The sequence below is a fragment of the Gopherus evgoodei genome, chromosome 12, assembly GCF_007399415.2.
Source record: "Gopherus evgoodei ecotype Sinaloan lineage chromosome 12, rGopEvg1_v1.p, whole genome shotgun sequence".
Taxonomy (NCBI): Eukaryota; Metazoa; Chordata; order Testudines; family Testudinidae; genus Gopherus; species Gopherus evgoodei.
The window spans coordinates 7,939,339-7,958,308 of record NC_044333.1 but is presented as its reverse complement, the minus strand read 5'-3'; the positions used below and the strand labels follow the sequence as shown (position 1 = coordinate 7,958,308).

The window sequence follows — 18,970 nt, the reverse complement described above, 5'->3', positions numbered from 1 at the left end:
AGTGTCCACACAGAAGTAAGGTGCATAAATCCATGTGCATTTGCATGCCTTAATTTTTGAAAAGCAAACCTTGTGTAATTATTAAAATTAAAGTTCTTCAACTTTATTTGCTCTGTAACTGCTGTGACGTTTCAGCAAATCTCAAAATAGCTAGATTACACTTGTATTCTGACATTGTCCCAAAGAAAACCATTGTGATATTCTTGGCTATGCCAGTACCAGATCTGCACAAGGATGGATTATGACCTGTGATTTATTAAGCAGACTAGATTCTCATAATTTGAGAAACCAAAAAAGAGTAGCTCTCTGGTAAACTGTCGTTTATGTAACAAACCAATCCAGGCCTAACTAGTGGGCCCAAAGCTTTGACTCGCTGAAGGACCCCACACGGCTACCAGCCTTGTTTAAGGCATACCCCTCTTGTTCACTTCCACTGGGAGAAGAGACAGTGAAATTATTTGATTGGCCCCAGGCAGCAGCTTGTCCTGCTTATGCTGAAACCCAGCATCTACTTATACTTTGTTACGAATGGCAATAAATATATAAAAGCAGCAGATCCAGACTAACACGGCTACCCTCTGATACTTAATAAATATATAGTAATGAGTCTGTGATGTACATTTCACTCCCTCTGATGAATTACAATGTTGTTGGTATGATTCTGTAGAGCTAAATCAGTGGTTCTCAAAGTCTTGTACTGGTGATCCCTTTCACATAGCAAGCCCCTGAGTGCGACCCCCTCCCCTTATAAATTAAGAACACTTTTTTTAATATATATTTCACACTATTATAAATGCTGGAGGCAAAGCGGGATTTGGGGTGGAGGCTGACAGCTCACGATCCCCCATGTAATAACCTTGCGACAGCCTGAGGGGTCCTGACCCCCAGTTTGAGAACCCCTGTGCTAAATGCTTCTCCATTCCTCCCCAGTGTGAAAGAGAATGATTTGGAGGAAAAGGTACAAAGCAGTTTCCATGGCCTAGCACAACAGTTATTCTGCAACTTGCCTCCTGGTTCTGTGCAGTCCCAGCATCTTGTGTCTTCCCTGCCCTGATTCTGGGTGCTTTCCAAGGTGGAATTTCTAACAAAACCCTGTGTACAGTATAACTTAGGGCTGGAGCAAATGCCACCCTGAGTTAAAGCAAATATGGGGAGACCATGTTGAACAGCATGCTAGGGAATCCCCCAGTTGGGCTTCTCTTCTCTCCACTGATCATGAGCTGTTACAAAGATTCTACCAGGGGCTGCTTGCTTTTACTTGAAATATTTTGCTTTTCATGAAACTCAAGCATTTGATCAGCCAGTGTGGGAGCACTGTGAGGGTCTAGGAGTCACAGAAGTGATGGGGAAAGGACTGAAAGTGGAGGGGGAAGGCAGCCTTAATTGGCTCAGGTCAGATTCATAAACCTAGCCCAATAGCTGACAGCAGCAAGTTTAGAGTTTTCACTATTGCTCTGGCACCATTCCTCCCACAGTAAAATTCCACCCATGTTAACTTTCAAGGTGGTGTCTTGTGTGTCCTGAAGGAATCGCATCTTGGTATGTATTCTGATGCCCCTAATGCTTACTCATGGTTCCTTGAGAGACACAGTTAGCCCTTAGGTGCTTTTCAGATACTCAAAGCAGGACATGCCCTGCTCCTGGCTATAATTCTAACAAACATTGAGTGCCACTGTAAAGAAATAATGTTGCATTCAAGTATGCATAATGCCTGTGTTGCTTTATAGATGCCAAGACTGAATTGAATCCTTTGTGTGTGTGTGTGTGTAGATTTGTATTTATTGAAATAATCTGGACTTGTTCCTGCAATAGTTCTTTAAATTTTTTTTCTGCAGTTTTGAAAGAAGGCAGACAGTTTACATATGAGAAAGTTGACTTGACCAATATTAAGGCCATGCTGAATAGTAATGATGTCAGTGAATACCTTAAGATCTCACCACGTGGACTGGAGGTAGGATGTCATTTGATTATTTCAACATAGAATTATGTTTTGAAGAAAGCTACAAGATATCACCTTTTCAGTTCACTTTTTGTTCCCCTTTTTTTACCCTTCAGAGAATCAACAAGTCTGTATTTCTGGGCTCTACACAACTAGTGAAGGAATTCTGTTTTGGCAGTGGACTGTAATGTCTCTAACCTGCTTTTAGTGCCAGAAACAGGGCCGGCTCCAGGCCCCAGCATGCCAAGCATGTGCTTGCGGCGGCACGCTACGGGGGGCGCTCTACTGGTTGCCGGGAGGGCGGCAGGAAGCTCCGGTGGACCTCCCCATGCGTCCCTGCAGAGGGTCCACTGGTCCCACGGCTCCGGTGGAGCATCCGCAGACACGCCTGCGGGAGATCCACCAGAGACGCAGGACCGGCGAGCGGCAGAGCGCACCCCGCGGCGTGCCGCCGTGCTTGGGGCGGTGAAAAATGGCTAGAGCCGGCCCTGGCCAGAAATGAACACTGTAAAACATCACCCCCTCTTTAGATTCATCTGATCCTTCTCCCATGTAGTGCAGAACTGTTCCCTACAGTAGATTGTGGTTTTTGTTTTTGTTTTTTGTTCCCTGTTCGTTTGTTCTATTGTCCTGTCTAATCGTAAAAGCCCAAAGCAACAGGGATTCCGTTTCCTTAGAGAAAGTACCTCTCACCATCAGGAAATTCAGCCAAAATGTTTTTCTTAATTTTGTTCCATGACTGCTAGGGATATATTCCTAGAGCACTAAATTCCTGTCCCTCCTTGATGTTTATACCTATTAGATAGTTCTAGATCATTCTCCGCTTGGTCATTCTTTTTATTATTTTTTTTTTAGCTTTTAATCTTTAAATTGGTTCCAGTAGCCCTCTGATCACTTCTGTTGCTCTTCTCTGAACTACATTCAACTTGGTTCAGTTTTACTGAGACTCTATCAGGTATACAGCCGTTGCTGTTGTGAAAGGGGTTGCACTGTGTTTGGGAATTTGTGCTTTTACAATTTTACTTGTAAGGCACTTAGAATTCTGTCTGGTAGATTTGATTTGTGACTGCCAGCTAATTACAACTAATACATTTTCCACTTCGGTTTTTCAGGCTCGATGCGATGCCTCCTCTTTTGAAAGTGTTCGATGTACGTTCTGCGTTGATTCTGGGGTTTGGTACTATGAAGTCACAGTGATTACCTCAGGAGTGATGCAGATAGGATGGGCCACCAAAGACAGCAAGTTTCTCAATCATGTGAGTACATGTGAGGTCACACAGCTGACACTAAATATTAGAGTTTTTTTTACTTACAGTGCCTATACAAATGGCTTTTTATAGCCTATTGAAATAATTGTTCATATTTTATATGCATTGCCTCTTCCTCTTGTTTTTTTCCATACATTTGCGCTGTTACAGTTAGTGAATTTAGTACTCATGAAAGATGCTGGAGTGACACTTATCTCCAAAAGTACAGCACGGTCATCAGTAGCGAGAACTTTTTCACCCACGTTGCATGCCTCAACCCTGATCTGGAGCAGTAGGAAGGTAGTTGAATTTTTATGACCCATTCCACTCTTGGCCTCTGCTCCATCTGCAAATAAGGGTGTCAGTTACTGCCAGCTATGTTTTTGTGAAGTGATCGCCTGCTTACTGAGAGCTGATATGCTATTCACTCACTTTTTTCCTCCTAAGTCAAATAAGAAAAACCACCTGATGGCTTTTTGATGGCCTATTTTACAAACTTAGTGACTAGAAATTAAATGGCTTCTAATCTACATGAAACCTTCCGCGCAGGATAGTTTAATATCTTTGAATGTGGGGATGGTAATCATATTGTTGTATTTTTAGTCAAGAAAGCAAGGATTAAACTGGATTGTAAACTATTTTGTAAACTATGGTTTTGCCAGTCTAACTTTTTGACTTTCTCAAGACTTCTTCCATAAGCTCCCTCAGGTGTGTTCTGTTTACTCACACTTGCTCTAGTCAGTTAGTATTTAACACAACAAATTCCTAGTGCTTGTATATATGTCGCTTTTTTAAAAAATACACTGCAATTGCATGCATTAATTGGTCAAAGTCTGTAATCATGGGCTAGTTCAAATGATAACAGAAATGTGAGTAGGATATTTTTTCCATTTTCCTATCTAGATGAATCCTAGTGAACGATGCCAATATAAAGAGTTTGCCTATTCTTTTCCTAGAGAGGAGCAAATAGCACCTGGCCTGTTCTAAAATGCTAACACTTCATTTTCCAGTCTGGCAAGGAATTGGAAGCTGTCCTTGTCTCTGGCAGGAAAGACTGATTTCCGATGGAAAGAGTACATATGTAGAAATAGCATACCAAATGGTCTTTCCCTGCCTTCCAAAAATAAATAGTCATACAGACACGAGAACTACCTGAGGCACAGATTGAGAGTAGCACAAAACAGCATAAATGTCACTTGGTGACATGATAAGCATTAAGTACTGGTGGTTTCATTCTTCGTTTCAAGCAGGTGCCTTGCAAGTCACATCTAGTTACTCAATCTGCCTTGCAAAATTCTGTTTACCTGTGACAAGTGTTATGGAGGAATAAAAGTTCTTTGGTGTTTTTTTTTTTTCATGATCTTCACAGCAAAGGCCACTGTGTCTTCACAGTAAAGGCAAATACCTTTGTGATGTGGATTTTTTTGGTTGGTTTTGTGTGTAGTGGTTTGTGTGTGTATATTGGTTTGTAAATTTTCAGGCTGTTGTAAACTCAGGTGTAGTCGGGCAAGATGGGGGTAGTGCAAAGGTTACCATGGCAGTCTTGTTTTCAGAGTTGCCTGAATTCTCCACTTGAACAATAAAGTTCCTTCTATCCTGCTTTTTTTCTTTTTTAATGGAATCTGTCACGATGCTATTCATAGCAAGTATGTTCAGTTTACAAGTAAGGATGGCTTTTATAATTGTTAGCTTTGCAACCTCACCCAGCATCTGAAAATCCATCTTTCTGGCTCACCCATAATCACTATTAATAGTTCTGCAATAGAAATGTATAGGCCTATCCTGTTGCCTCTGAGGTGAATTAGCATTTTACCATTGACTAGAGTGGGAATAGAGTAAGGTCCTTAGCTGACCATTCTGATTGTACACGAGCCAGAAAAATAATCCAGGTCTCCTCTGTTGCGTTGGCTCTGCAGAGCTAACAAGCACATCAAGTAGTAGAAGCTCATTCCTTGGTAAAGTCAGCAGGCAACAAATCTGCTTGCTATCCAGTCAGAATCCTGAAATTTGTTAAAATGTTCATATTACCAGAGTCATTTTTCTGCTCGTCTTAATACTTTTAAGATAAGAGGGCAGATTGTATGGAGTTTTGTTTTGGTTTTTTTATGTTCTAATACAAGAATGACCAGAGTTAAAACTGCTCAGTTCCGGCTTTTGTAGAAGAAAAATCATTCCAAAACCTGACGTACATCGTAGACCAAATACTGAGATGTGATGTAGATGTTGGTGTTGATGAACACAAGTTAGGAAGTGCCAAGGGAATGGAAGAGAAAGGATATAGCGAGAAAAGCAGCTAACAGGATAGGGTAAGAAGGAGTAAGATAAAGTAGATTCCCTGCCCACATTAGTTACTCTTCCTGCTATCCTCTCCCTTACATTCATTCATGTAAGTTATTTCCCCTTGCTGACATAAATTACACATCCCATTACATCATCTCTAAATATGGCCCCTTGCCTATTGCACAGTATTGCAAAAGAAACGTAAAATTTTGCAAGCCTGTCTTGAATATGAGAAGTTGTCAGCACTGACTGTAATGGAAACTGTGAAATGAAACAGCAACCCACCAGCCCTTAAACTATAAGAGGCTTAAAAGATTTTTCCCACTCACCATAAGTAGCTTGACAGTTTGTTTGGGGGTTAGGTTTTTTTTTGTCTGATGTGCTTCCTGTGAGGAATGTCTAAGTAGGGAGAATTGAGATAATGTCTCTAGTTAAGGATTGGAAGTTTGCTTTACTATTTATTTTTCCCTTGATTGGATATTTCTGGTATTTTCTGTTTAGCAAATTTTAATTTGCCTTAGAAGTGGGGGTTAGGGGTGTGTGTGTGTGTGTTTTATATTAATAAAAATAATAATAATAAAAATCCTCCCCATCATCTTCACCTCAGATTGTCAGCCAGGCTTATTAGGTAGTCACATGCTTTTCATGTAGGAGGAATGTGCTTTTTACATCCTTCCTACACCAATGTTAGCGCACAGGGCGGAAACCAGTCTCTTCTATTCCTTCTGTCATTTGCTGCTGCTTCTGTTGGCTCTGTCTACTCTCTAGTAGTCTATTCTACTAGTCTACTCTCCCTGCTAAGGGTGGTTCTTAAGATGTCTCATGGGTGCCCTCACGTCTTCACACCATTTGTTCTCTATTTGACAGTTTCACGTTGGTGTGTGTGCATTGGCATCCAAAGTACATGCCCCAAATATGTCCAGTGGTGCCTTCTGATTCCTGAACAATGAGCTGCTGGTTGGTGACTTCCCTTCCCTGGTGATGAAGTCTTTCCAACCAATGTCCAGAATCTTTTGTAGGCACTTATTTTGAATGCATCTAGTTTGCTAACATTTTAGCAGATCTCCAGTTCTTGCAGCCCTATATTAGCACCAAGATTACGTTTGAATTGAAAATTGTCAGTTTTGTTCTGGTGCTGAATATCTTTGATTGCCATACGTTGTTAAGTTTACTAAATACTGTGGATGTCTTTCCTTCCTTGATGTCACTTCCTTCTTGAGGTATCCGTTAACTAATATGGTACTGCCCAGTAGATGAGTTGCTCTTCGTGATATTTTTGACCAGGGTGGATTTGATTTAAATCACTAGTCAGGAAGACTCGATTTAATCATGGATTTCTACATAAGTGCATTTTTGTTGGTTGTTATAACCTTAATACACATTCTTCACAACTTCCAGAGATGGATGTAGGTTTCATTTTTAGAAGGTACACACTCTGCATTTGTAAAGTGATTTATTTTGAAAACTGTTCAGGTTAGTTTTAAAGCCATATCAGAAAATGATTGGTCATTTCATTTACCAAAGGTAATTGAAACAGATAGTTCACCTGCCAGTGACTTCATAAATATCTCCAATTCAACAGGTTAATCATTAATATTTGGATGATTTTCTTGCCATGCTGTATTAGGAGGAGAACATCACCAGACAGATATTTAAATTTCTTTTATTTAACTAAAACAACAACGTTATGTATTCTGGATTTTTTTCTTCAACGGCAAACATATAATATTTTAACAAAACAAGCATATGCATTTTTGAATTTAGTTAAATATTCAAGATTTTTTAAATCAGCAGTTTTTCTTAAAATTGTTTTTAACTAAAATAGGTATATCTCCATATGTTGTTTGTTATAACAATCTCGTAGAGCTGGAAGGGACCCTGAAAGGTCATTGAGTCCAGCCCCCTGCCTTCACTAGCAGGACCAAGTACTGATTTTTTTCCCCAGATCCCTAAGTGGCCCCCTCAAGGACTGAACTCTCAACCCTGGGTTTAGCAGGCCAATGCTCAAACCATTGAGCTATTCATCCCCCCATATAAATGAAATACTTAAAAAAACAAACATTAAATCGACTGTCCGCCAGGTCAACATGAGAAACTTAAAATATTGGCTTCTGCAGCTAACTCAGTTGTCTTCACCTTCATCTTCCTGTTGGTTCATAATCTGGAAAAGGAGAACAAGCTTTCCTACTTTTTCAGGTCCCAAATGATTTCTCAATTTGAAATGAATTAGTCCAAAAGAAGAAAATATTCTTTCTTCACCGGAAGAAGAAGCTACTGCTGTTAAAAGTGAGATTAGCACTTCAACAGTCTCTGAATCCAAATGCTTAAGTGACTTCCACCAGTTCGCTAGTGTGACTTTCTTTAAAATATCATCAACAAACATGTATTTCCTGACTGGTACTTATTCCCAAACTGGGTCTCTCTTACAGCCCGCTGCCATTATAGGTTTTTCCTTCTAGGGAGAAAATGGTATGGTAGATCTCAAATCAAGGAAGGGTACACTCAGAAAGACCTCAAGACTTCTGGAATGTGCTTCTCAAATAGTTTCTACTGTATGTCCTTCCCTTCTCGCATTTATCTCCAGACTTCTTCTCCTTGTCCCGATCTATTCTGCTCCCAACAATCTTTTTTATTCATTGAACTTTTTGAAACTTTGCACTTTCAGAGAGAGGTAAGGGATTGATTCTGTGTACACAAATTTGTAGAGCGACAGTAGGGTTGAGGTCTGTTATTTCTCACCTCTATATAGTATGTATGTATTTAAAAACATTTTTGCTGTTAACAAGCCCATTATCTCTGGAGACACAAATCCACAGTCTGAGAACTGCAAAACTAAGCCTTTCTGATGGTATCTTGTAGACTGAGCACTGAGTCCCATTGGATAGATAGAAAGATGAACGAAAATCTATACAGAACCCCTTGGAACCTCATAAAATTGGGTCCCTAATCCATGAACTATTGGAACTAATTTAAGAAACATGTATTTTGTAAACATAACATGAATGTATTGTCTCATACTATAAAATTAGAATTTACAATCCCTGTTCCATGATGAGATATCTTTGAGCTATCATGTATCTTAATTAAAACTGTCTTTAATTGTTTTTTTCCCTCAAAAAATTTGATCAAAAAACTCTGATTTCTAAATTTAAAAAAACTACAATTTTTTTTTAATCATTGATTTTTATCCCCCCTGTTTTTTGACTTCTGTTGTGATGTTAGAACTTGACATCTGGCTTTCACGGATATTTGTTTTAGCATAACTAATTTTGAGCCATGATTGGTCTGCTGTTTTTGCCAAGTTGTCTGTCTTTATTTGTAACTTTTTGAAGGTGCTGCTCAGAACCACAATATCGTCAAGGTTGTTTAGGCATTAGCCATCTAGCCATGCTGTACCCGTGTTTGTGTTTAATACACTTCTTTGTTATCCAGTCTGCAGCAAACAATGGAGATACAATGCAGCCCTGTTTCACAAATGTCAACAGTTAACTACTCTGTCTGATTGTTCACCTTTTATAGAGCTCTTCACATCTCTATGTGGTCTTGATGACTTTAGCTGGGATTCTATAGGACTGAACCATGTTCCACAATGTATGTTAGTGCAGGCTATCAAATGCTTCTTGAAAATCAATTAAATTGATTTTCGAAGGGAGCTTCCCCTTTTAGACATTCTTCTGTGGTCCTTGGTGTGAATATCTGACCTACACAGGATCTCTTGGGCTTGAATCCAGCCTGTTCTTCTCTAAGCTTTGCATCCACTGCTGCTTTCATCCAATTTAGTATCACACTGCACAAGGCTTTCCCTACAACAGAGGGTAGTGTAACTCTCCTCTCCAGTTGTTACAATCAGTAAAATTAATCTTTTTGGAATATTCTGACAATTATTCCATATTTCTCTTGGTGAGAAGGGGTCTCTTTTTCCCAAGCTTAATTAAGCAGCTCTCCCTGTTTTGTTAGGATGCTGGTATCAAGTATTTTAAGCATTTCTGCTGTAATTTGATCATCTCTCGCTGCTTTATTTTATTTTTCAGCTTTTTGATTGAAGCCTGTACTTCCGGCATCTCAACTGGACTAATGTCTGTCAAGTTGAACAAGTTCGTTTGTAATGTATTTGGGGCCATTTATCTCATTAACACTTGAAAATTGACTGAAGTTAGCTATAGTTTGGGACCTGTGAGACTTGTATTGTTGGAGGAATACGGGCATCTCTGCCATTATCAAATTGCACAGAGCAAGCAGAAACTAGTCTCTTCTTCCATACTGCTAATTGGTTCGTCCTCGTCAGTGAGGAGAGGTGGCTTTCTAGCACATTGAGGGATAGTGCGTTCAGTTACTGCTTGCCCCAAAATGGGTTTAGTGAGGAGTCTGTGGGAAGCTTTTTATAGTACAGTCTTTGGATTTGTTAGTGAGGGAGAGGGGCAGGGGGGCAACAGAGGGTGTTGTGTTTTTCCCACAGTCTTTGTGCTGGCTGGCACTTCCTTTATTTGAAAGTAACTAATATAACTTGTCATTGTCTCAAGTTTTGTCAGCTCTTGAGTTTGAGAGTAGCTTCGGTTAGATGAGCAGTGGCATTGTGGAGAAAACAAGTAAAATGTTGCTGTTTAGATACCTAGGTTTGTTGTAAAGATAATATATCAGGTATGTATTAACATATAAAATGTATAGTCCCTTTCATTCTGGGAGCTCAAAGCACTTCGCAGACACTAATCCTTACAATGCCCCTGGGAGGTAGGCAAGCTTTATCCCTATTTTACAAGTGTGGAGGACCTGAGGCACAGAGGTTCAGTGACTTGCCCAGTGTCTCCCAACAAGTTGCTGGCAGAGTCACAAATAAACCCCATAACTCCTGACTTGCAGTCTTGGGCACTATCCCCCAGACCATACTCCCTCTCTGACACATGGGAAACATTGTAACCCTTGGGTAAATGATAATACAAAAATTGTGTGGAACATTGTAAACACCACTTTGGTCATGCTATGTTACCCAGTAAATGCCCTGGTTCTTAATATTGAGTCATTCTGTCTGCTGAACATAGATCAGAAATGAGGTGCATGCTCAGAGCTGCGGGTAGTGTTCGATATATCAGGGATCGATTGATCGTGTCTTGTCTGGACGCAATAAATCGATCGCGAATCAACGCCCGTACTGCCACCTAGGCAGGGAGGAGTAAGTGGAGATGACAGGGGAGTTGCGGCAATCAACTCGCTGCTGTGAGGATGGCCAGGTAAGTTGAACTAAGATACTTCGACTTCAGCTATGCAAATAGCGTAGCTGAAGTTGCGTATCTTCGTTCGAATTCCCAACTAGTGCAGCCCAGGCCTTAGCCTGGTTCAGTTAATGCTATTAGACCTTCATCTTTCATGAGCATTAAATTCACTCCTAATTTTTTTATTTAAAGGAGTAAAATCCATTTGACCTTGAGAGTATTTTTTCCAAAGGATTTTGGAGGAGAAAAAAATAAAATATGCCTTCATAAGAAGAACTGTGTAGTTCTGACACATTTTTAGGTTGAAAGAGAGTAAGGAAATGATACTGAATGAGGGGTGTGTGGGTGTAAGTGAGAGAGAGAAAATAGAATATAATGAAATTGAACTTCTTAGAATGAATGATTTGGTTATGTAAAAATAGACATCCATCCCTTTCCCACAGAACAGGAGTGACTGCAGATTAAAATGCTGTGCTTTTGTTTCTCTAAAGGAAGGTTACGGTATTGGGGACGATGAGTACTCCTGTGCATATGATGGCTGCCGGCAGCTGATTTGGTATAATGCCAGAAGTAAACCACATTCCCATCCCTGTTGGAAAGAAGGTATTTTCTTCTTGTGGCAGTTATCCTAGCCTGCTTCCTCCAGAGAGCTTTTTTAGAATACTCACAGGAGGAATAGCCTGCATTTGGAGTTTAACGGTTTCAGAGAATCTGAAGATGAGGTCATCTAGCCAACTCCTTGCCATTACAGGATCGTGAATTACTGTACGCTTACTGGTGGTCTATCTGGTTTCTTAAATGTCATGTGAAACTTTCCACCACTTCTCATGGAGACATTCCTCAGCCTAACAGATCTCACTTTGGGGAATCCCTACCACCACCATTGGTTATTAGAGGCGGTGCTGATAGTGCCACCTTAGCTTAAAGTCACGTAATACTTCCTTTTATAAGACGCTGATTTCAGTTGCTTATAACTGGGCCAAACTTAAGTCACTGCAGTGGAAATTTTCCATGCAAGGTGTTTACCTCAGGTTGATCTGTCTGTCTTCTCAGAAGCAGCCAACCATTTTTGCTGAACAGGATTTGGGAAATACATTGTTTGGCCCCTGTATAAAGAAGAGAGGAAATTCTGGCAATCTTTGCTTTGAGAAGCGATAGTAGCCCCTTTCTTTGGAGTAGGAACTTTGAAATTTGGGAGGAGGGTGGCCTTTTTCTTTTCTTTTTCTTAGGGATCTGCCTGTAATCTACATGAAAATCAACCGAAATTTGCCCAACTTGTAAAATCTTTAAAATACCTCAGTTTGCACATGCTCTGTAGAGACTTCTTTAGATTTTTAGCAGCTAAATTCCCTGAGGATTGTCTGCCTGCATTGGACATACTCCAGCCTGGAGAGGGAATGGAAAGAGGCAACCCTAAAGCCTGCATTTGCTAACTTTTGAATATTTAACTTCGCAGTGTTAATATTCCTTAAATGTAGCTGTGTGTGCGCAAATCAACCTAAATCTTCCTTTCCTTAATTTCATCCCATTTCCTCCTAATTATTCCATTTTTACTGTGGTAAATAACTCTTCTCCCTCCTTAGTGCTTATTCAGATAGTGGTAGGTTGTTCCCTATTAGTCACTCCTTAGCCAAGCTATTCACAGTCAGCTTCTTAACCTTTCCTCAACAATCAGCACCTCCAACTCCCAATCATATTGGTTTTGTTTGTTTGAATGCCATAAATATCTGAAACCTAATCCTAAAATATTTTTGGTTTTGCACATAAGGAGACACCATAGGATTTTTACTCGATTTGCAAGAAAAGCAAATGGTCTTCTATTTAAATGGAAACCAGCTTCCCGCTGAGAAGCAAGTGTTTTCATCTGCTGTGTAAGTATATTTTCATGTTGACAGAGACAAGAATTAAAGTGCAATATGTATAATGGTTCTCATTAGTTAAAAGAGAAAAAATTCAAATTCAAAAACTAGTATTTACCAGTCATAGATGCTATTGCTTTTAAGCAGAGCTCCCTATTGAAAGCACTGATAACAATTAAAAATCAATGACATTAGTGTGAATTTACAAATGGATTTAAGGGCCAGAGGAAACACATTCTTTAGCCTAAGTTTAATACAGCTTTCTGTAGTGCAAGTTTAGCAATTTATCAAACACTTGCTATATAATATTGAGTTCTCTGAGAGAGAAAATAACAAAACCTTGTTTTTGTTACTTCAAATGTGTGAACTTTTTGCATGCTCCTAATTTGCTCAGGGTTCCCCACGTTTTGTGCCTAGGCAAAGAAGGGAAAGATGTGGGGGTTGTGATGTGAATCCTTTGCACTTGAACCTGTTCCCCAAACAGCAACAGACAGCCCCATTTTGGACAAAACAGTTATTCCTAGTGAGTTGGATGGAGAATAGTGTTGTCACCCACTCAGGTGCATGTGTTTGCCTTCCACGTAGATGCAGCTTATCCTGTTTGTAGCCAGTAGAGGTTCTGGCAGACAGTGGCAATGGACTTGGTTCACATATCTTAATTAAATTCAGAAATGAAGAATCAAGTAAGGAAAATATGTGCTGCTAAAATCAGGTGCCCTGGAGTTTCTCTCCCAAATATCAGTGGCTGAATTATAGTATTGGGAGTCTTGTTCCAGGGTGGGATAGCTTCTGGTCAATGAGTATGTCCAGCATGCTCTGTCTGTACTATTGCTTTCTGATGTTCATGCTGTCCTTCAAATTGCAGATCTGGCTTTTTTGCTGCAGCTAGTTTCATGTCCTATCAACAATGTGAGTTCAATTTTGGAGCAAAACCTTTCAAGTATTTACCTTCAATCAAATTTAGCACCTTTAATGATTACGCCTTCCTGACAGCAGAGGAGAAAATAATTTTACCAAGGTAATCTCTTTCTGCCTGGTTATTCCACATTCATACAATATACAAATGTGTAGCTTTGAACAGGATATGTCTTATTTCTGGTGTAACTAGTCTAACATTGTAGTCTCTCAGAACATAAATAACTTTTGTGATCAGTTCAGCACATGATTAGCCATGTCCCTTTCAGCAAGGACTAGACTTCAGGCTCCACTTCAACAAAGCGCTTAAGCACATGCTAAATTTTGTCCATCTTCCTTCTGTATTCGTTACAGTTTTAAAGTTAAACTGATTTGACCTAACACAGTGTTTAAAATACACACAGTAAAAAGCACTTCCTGCTATGTATAAACTATGAAGTTAATTGAAGAAAAATGATCTTAATTAAAATTGGTGTCTTGTTTAAAAGTGACCTCATTTCTGACATTGGCCGTGTAGAAGCACTTTGCAAGCAATTATAAAGCCTGAAGCGATTGTTCTCTTCTCCTAATCTCAATACAAATACGTCCTTACTATGAAAGATGCTGCCAAGGAAAGATGTTGGAGTGGACTGGCAATTCCCCAATTTATGAACAGTTTAAGACCTCTTTTGGCTTAATTTATGCTCAGAACTTCTGCTCGGATAAAATCAGCATAAATTTTGCATTTCTTCCAAAATAATTTTTTTTTCAATTCTAGCTTTAGGTAATCAGTAAAAGTGTGATCCAATGCAGGAGAGCACAATGCTGGGAACCAGTGGCCCTGCTTTGCCTCTAACTCACCATGTAACCTGGGATAAAACCCAAATTTTTAAACTTTGATGCCTAAAGATAGTTAGTTATTATGACTGGGCCACTCACCTCTCACGAGCACTTCCTATCTAGTGTGCCTGTGCCTGCACTTTTTTCAGCTTTGCACAGCTCGCAGTGCCTCCCATTGGATACCGCCCTCGTGAGGTGGATCTTTGGTGACTTAGCCCTCCAACTGAATCACGCAGTCTGCATGTGTACAACCAAACCCCTTCCGGGGGTGCTCAATTCAATAGGGCCTATCACAGTGCCCTGAAGACCCTTCACCTCCTGGCAAACCCCAAGTGACCCTGGATCTCCAGCTGAGCTGCGCTCTCAGTTGAGTTCACGCTCCTTCTGGGGGGTGTCAAAAATCCTACAAATGGCTGAGAGGGGGCGAAAAAAATCAAGGGACTGAATTCACAGGAGTGCAGCATGCTAGTAGCCCCACTGAAGGAGCAGGGCTGACGTTTTATCATTTCTTGGGTATTGGAAGGAATTATTTTCTTTCATCTGTGAAAGTTCTGATGCTTTTTCTCTGGCACCTTTCAGATAGCTCAGTGGTTTGAGCATTGGCCTGCTATACCCAGGGTTGTGAGCTCAATCCTTGAGGGGGTGATTTGGGGATTGGTCCTGCTTTGAGCAGGGGGTTGGACTAGATATTATCTCTTGAGGTCCCTTCCAACCCTAATAATCTATGATAATATCAATCTATATTAACATTGGTGACTGTTAGTGTTTAGAGATGTGGCTGCACTGTTTACCTTACACTCTTTGACTGACTGTTTCCTTGTTTCAGCTTCTCCCTGTGTTCATTCAAAAATTATCAAGAAAATGACATACTAAATCTGTCCAGAAGAATTGCACTATCACTTTTTTCATCAGTTTTTCTCACCTGAAGTTCCTTGGTATTGGTGTCACTTGAGAATAAAGCTGTAATTCCATTATTAGAATCAAACATATAGAGTAAAGTTTTTATTAACTCGGTTCCTTGGACATTTCCTTTATACTAACACACCATACATTCCCCTCGCCATCCTGGCCTGTTTTTCTCCCCTTCTTGTGTTGGTTGATATGTTGGATTGTCGTCCCTCTCTTGTATCTATGTTCTTGTAAACAGTTTTACAATATTATATGGCTTCTGAAACTTTGCATATTGAGAATAGTTTTTTAAAAAAACATTTCTGTTATACCAGTGTATATAATCAGACTAAATCATAAGAGGTTTTTTTTGTTTGTTTTTTTCTTTCTTTAGAAGTGTTCCACTTTGGAAGTCATAGGAATTGGAGATAGAAAAAAGATGTATTGAGTCATCTACTGTAGCCATCTCTTCCAACCCTCCCCACAGCGTAGCCAGAATAGGGTTGTTAGACTGTACCAAATAATGTTATGTTTGTTTAGGAATGTTTTTACTGATTTTTATTTTTAATTGTCAATTAACAACAGTAAAGAATTTGTGTAGGAGGAAAATACCTGCAGATGTGATATTGGCCTGGATCCATTACTCAGGAGTGTAGTTCAGTGATAAATGTTTTTCTTGTACATCTATTTCAGACACAGACGTCTGGCTTTGTTGAAACAAGTGAGCATCCGAGAGAACTGCTGCACGCTGTGCTGTGATGAGGTAGCAGACACAGAACTCAGACCGTGTGGACACAGGTAAATTTAAACACAAAGATCTTGTCAGTTTGCACCACATTGTGAGAAAATGCAGTCAAAGTCTATTTCTGCTCATCTCTGGTGACTACCTAGCCTGCATGAAAAGATCTGTCCCTTTAAAGATTTGAAAGAGTACTGGCTAAATAAACACTAGTCATTTGACCAACATCTCCCTCCACAAAACAGACGTAATATCCAAGGGGGCAGGTGTATGCTGTTGCTAAGCATAGACCTGCTTTTGTGTGTCTTCACAGGGCCTGCACTACCAAATTTAACTCCTTGATCTGGAAAGTGGCTTGAAATAACTATAGTATAAAAGCTCCAAATAAAATATAATATTGTTTAGAGAAAATCAAGAATGGGACTGGATTTTTAATGCATTCTGGATCTTTTTACCATGTCCTCGGTTCAAATGCAGTTAAATACTGACAATGTCCTTGTCATGATGGTTTTTTAATTGCCTGTCTGAAATGAGTTTGCAGCTAAGTGTCCAGCTCTTAGTGACCTGTAGGCACCACTATAATACGACTGTTAGAATTGACATTCTTGTTGGCAGTTAGCAGAAAGACAAAGGATTGAGTGGGTGTGCAGAATATACCTCCCTGTCACCTCTAGTTATTGACACTGCCATTGTCCAAACCATACCTGGTCTGTGGATTAATTAAAGAGCGACTGCACTAAAAATTGCTCAGCAGCATTAAGGACCTAAATCCTGCAAGATACTGATTGCCTCCTCCAAGGAAGGGGGTTGAGACTCATGAGCTTCCATTGACTCTAGTGGGAGCTGAGGACACAATACCTAGCCTTCACGCTGGGGAAAATCCATCTTGCTGACCCTTTTTCCACAGTGGTTGAATTAAATTTTTGTATTGAGGGAATTTATTAGCATCTGGATGGTGTTGATTCTACCCTTTTTTTTTTTTTTAAATCAGCATAAATTCAGATTTGTAACAGATCTTCTCTTCTTTAGTGACCTGTGCATGGAGTGTGCCTTGCAACTGGAGACTTGCCCGTTGTGTCGACAGGAAATACAGACTAGAGTCAGACAGATCTCTCACATTTCATGACACGTGGAGAAATATCATGGACTTATTTCTAATCAATTCCGGCCAATACTGCAAGGGACAAGCATCTCTAACCAATCTATACGCACATCAAAACCATAGCCGTGACCAGATTTCATGCTACGCCATAGTCTGTTTATCTTAGAAATGAAATCTTTAATAAACTAACCCAACTTGCCAGTGCTGGGGAACTGGCTTCAACAATAGATAATAGTTCAACATTTTTATGGCTGTTGGTTATCTCCAAGCAAGACCACAGGAGAGTTCTTGTTCTTGTTCTTTTCTTTTCTGTTCCTTTCCTTTCCTTTCCTTTCTCTCTCATCTATCACAAGTGCTGAAAAAGAATTTGCACTGGAAATATACACATAAAGTACATAAAATCTCCTAAAACAGGGACATTCTGTCTCATGCTCTAAAGTCCTTATTTTTGGCAGAAGTCATGAATAAAGTATGCCAATATGTCTTTAATGTAGCCTCCTGCTGGTCAGAGACTCTGTTTTCCAACAGTGGATATTAAACTGCTCAAAGACTTGAAATCTGTACACAGACAGACTGGTTTGAAAAGAAGGTGCAAAGACTGTAGAAAAATTCAAATTTTTGATAACTCAGTGATTCCAAAGAATGTTCCGATTTCTTTTTTAAAACTGCGGAAAATTGGTGGTATTTTCACATTCATAGTGTTTCTAATTACTTCAATTTCAGTACCCATGTTTAGTGAAAAGAATAATTTTCAGGAGGAATTCTTACACTAATTGTAATGCTGGACGGGAGACAGTTTGAAATTTTGGGTATTTTTAAGGTACCATCAATCATCTTTTTTTAATCAGTATTGTTCTTTGAAAGTTATGTACATTTTTGAAAATATTGAGCTATATTCTCAAAAGGTCTGGAAAGAATTCTGAGCAAATGTATTAATATTGTTTTAAATGAATACATGTTATTTGAATAGCACATTCAGTCCTGCTCTGTTTAACTCTGTCTTTTAACCACAAATGCACATTGCCTACACTGAGAGTCTCACACACAGTCCCCTACACCAGGTGCAGGTTTTGGGTCACACATTCTTTTTGGTTGCCATTGTCAAGTGGTGATTTGTTTTTTTTTTTACTCCCTGTTATCATAAATTTGTGAAACTTAGTTAATAAGGATTCACTTCCATAGGCAGCTGTGGATAGATGGGTTGTTTCAGTGTCCAAGTATAAATTTAGTAAAACAGAGCCAGATCCTCAGCTGGTGCAAATTGGTGTAATACCATAGAAGTCAATGGTACTTTACCAGCTTGTGCCAGTTTGAGAACCTGACCCAGAATCTCTCAAGTTTTTACACTTTTCTTTTGAGGTACAATAGACTTGCTAATCCACACACTATAGCTTAGACCAAAAAAATCCCCACTTCTTGATTTAATAGCGGAGATTGCTGTAGTAAGCTCTTGTGCTGCAAGATGTATTTTATTTAAATGTATATACATTTAGTGTACTAGTAAATTATATTTAATACAAAGCATAGTTGGGGCCTGACTGTATGGGCTGAGCACCTTAAACTCCTGTTTGTCAATGGGAGCAGAGAGCCCTGAGCACCTCACAGAATCAGACCCTTTCACTTGATGCCTTCAATAATGCAAAGGGTGATGAGTCACCCCTGTGCAGATGGCCAGCAAATGGCCTGCTCACCACTTGAGGGCTTGGACTTAAGTACTGTGTAGCTGTTTGTGCTGGTTCCTGCCCAAGGGTGACTTTCATCCCCAAAATGCAGATATTCAGTGAGTCTCTCACTCGCACAAATTGAGAAATCTGTTATAAACTATTCTTCCTCCTGAATTTTCCAAATAGTAATTTCTTTCTAGACTGAATACAGACGAGCGTAACTTAGTCATTATATTAAAGTTACAGTGACGTGACTTCTCTTCCACCTCAAAGCTAGTTCCTTCAGAGCTCTGTGTCCTGATTTACAGGTT

At 39.7% G+C, this 18,970-nt stretch overlaps 1 protein-coding gene across 2 annotated transcripts in view; it reads left to right on the top strand.

Moving 5' to 3' along the window:
* The window catches only part of RSPRY1 (ring finger and SPRY domain containing 1), a 60,100-nt gene extending 42,133 nt beyond the window's left edge, over nucleotides 1-17,967 (top strand). For both annotated transcript variants that reach the window (XM_030581441.1, XM_030581442.1), the window contains exons 9-15: nucleotides 1,836-1,951; nucleotides 3,052-3,195; nucleotides 11,165-11,276; nucleotides 12,442-12,544; nucleotides 13,398-13,550; nucleotides 15,848-15,952; nucleotides 16,923-17,967. In XM_030581441.1, the coding sequence (XP_030437301.1) occupies nucleotides 1,836-1,951; nucleotides 3,052-3,195; nucleotides 11,165-11,276; nucleotides 12,442-12,544; nucleotides 13,398-13,550; nucleotides 15,848-15,952; nucleotides 16,923-17,019 (830 nt within the window). In that variant the 3' untranslated portion in view covers nucleotides 17,020-17,967. The remainder of the gene's footprint in view (nucleotides 1-1,835; nucleotides 1,952-3,051; nucleotides 3,196-11,164; nucleotides 11,277-12,441; nucleotides 12,545-13,397; nucleotides 13,551-15,847; nucleotides 15,953-16,922) is intronic.
* Nucleotides 17,968-18,970: the final 1,003 nt, after the last annotated feature.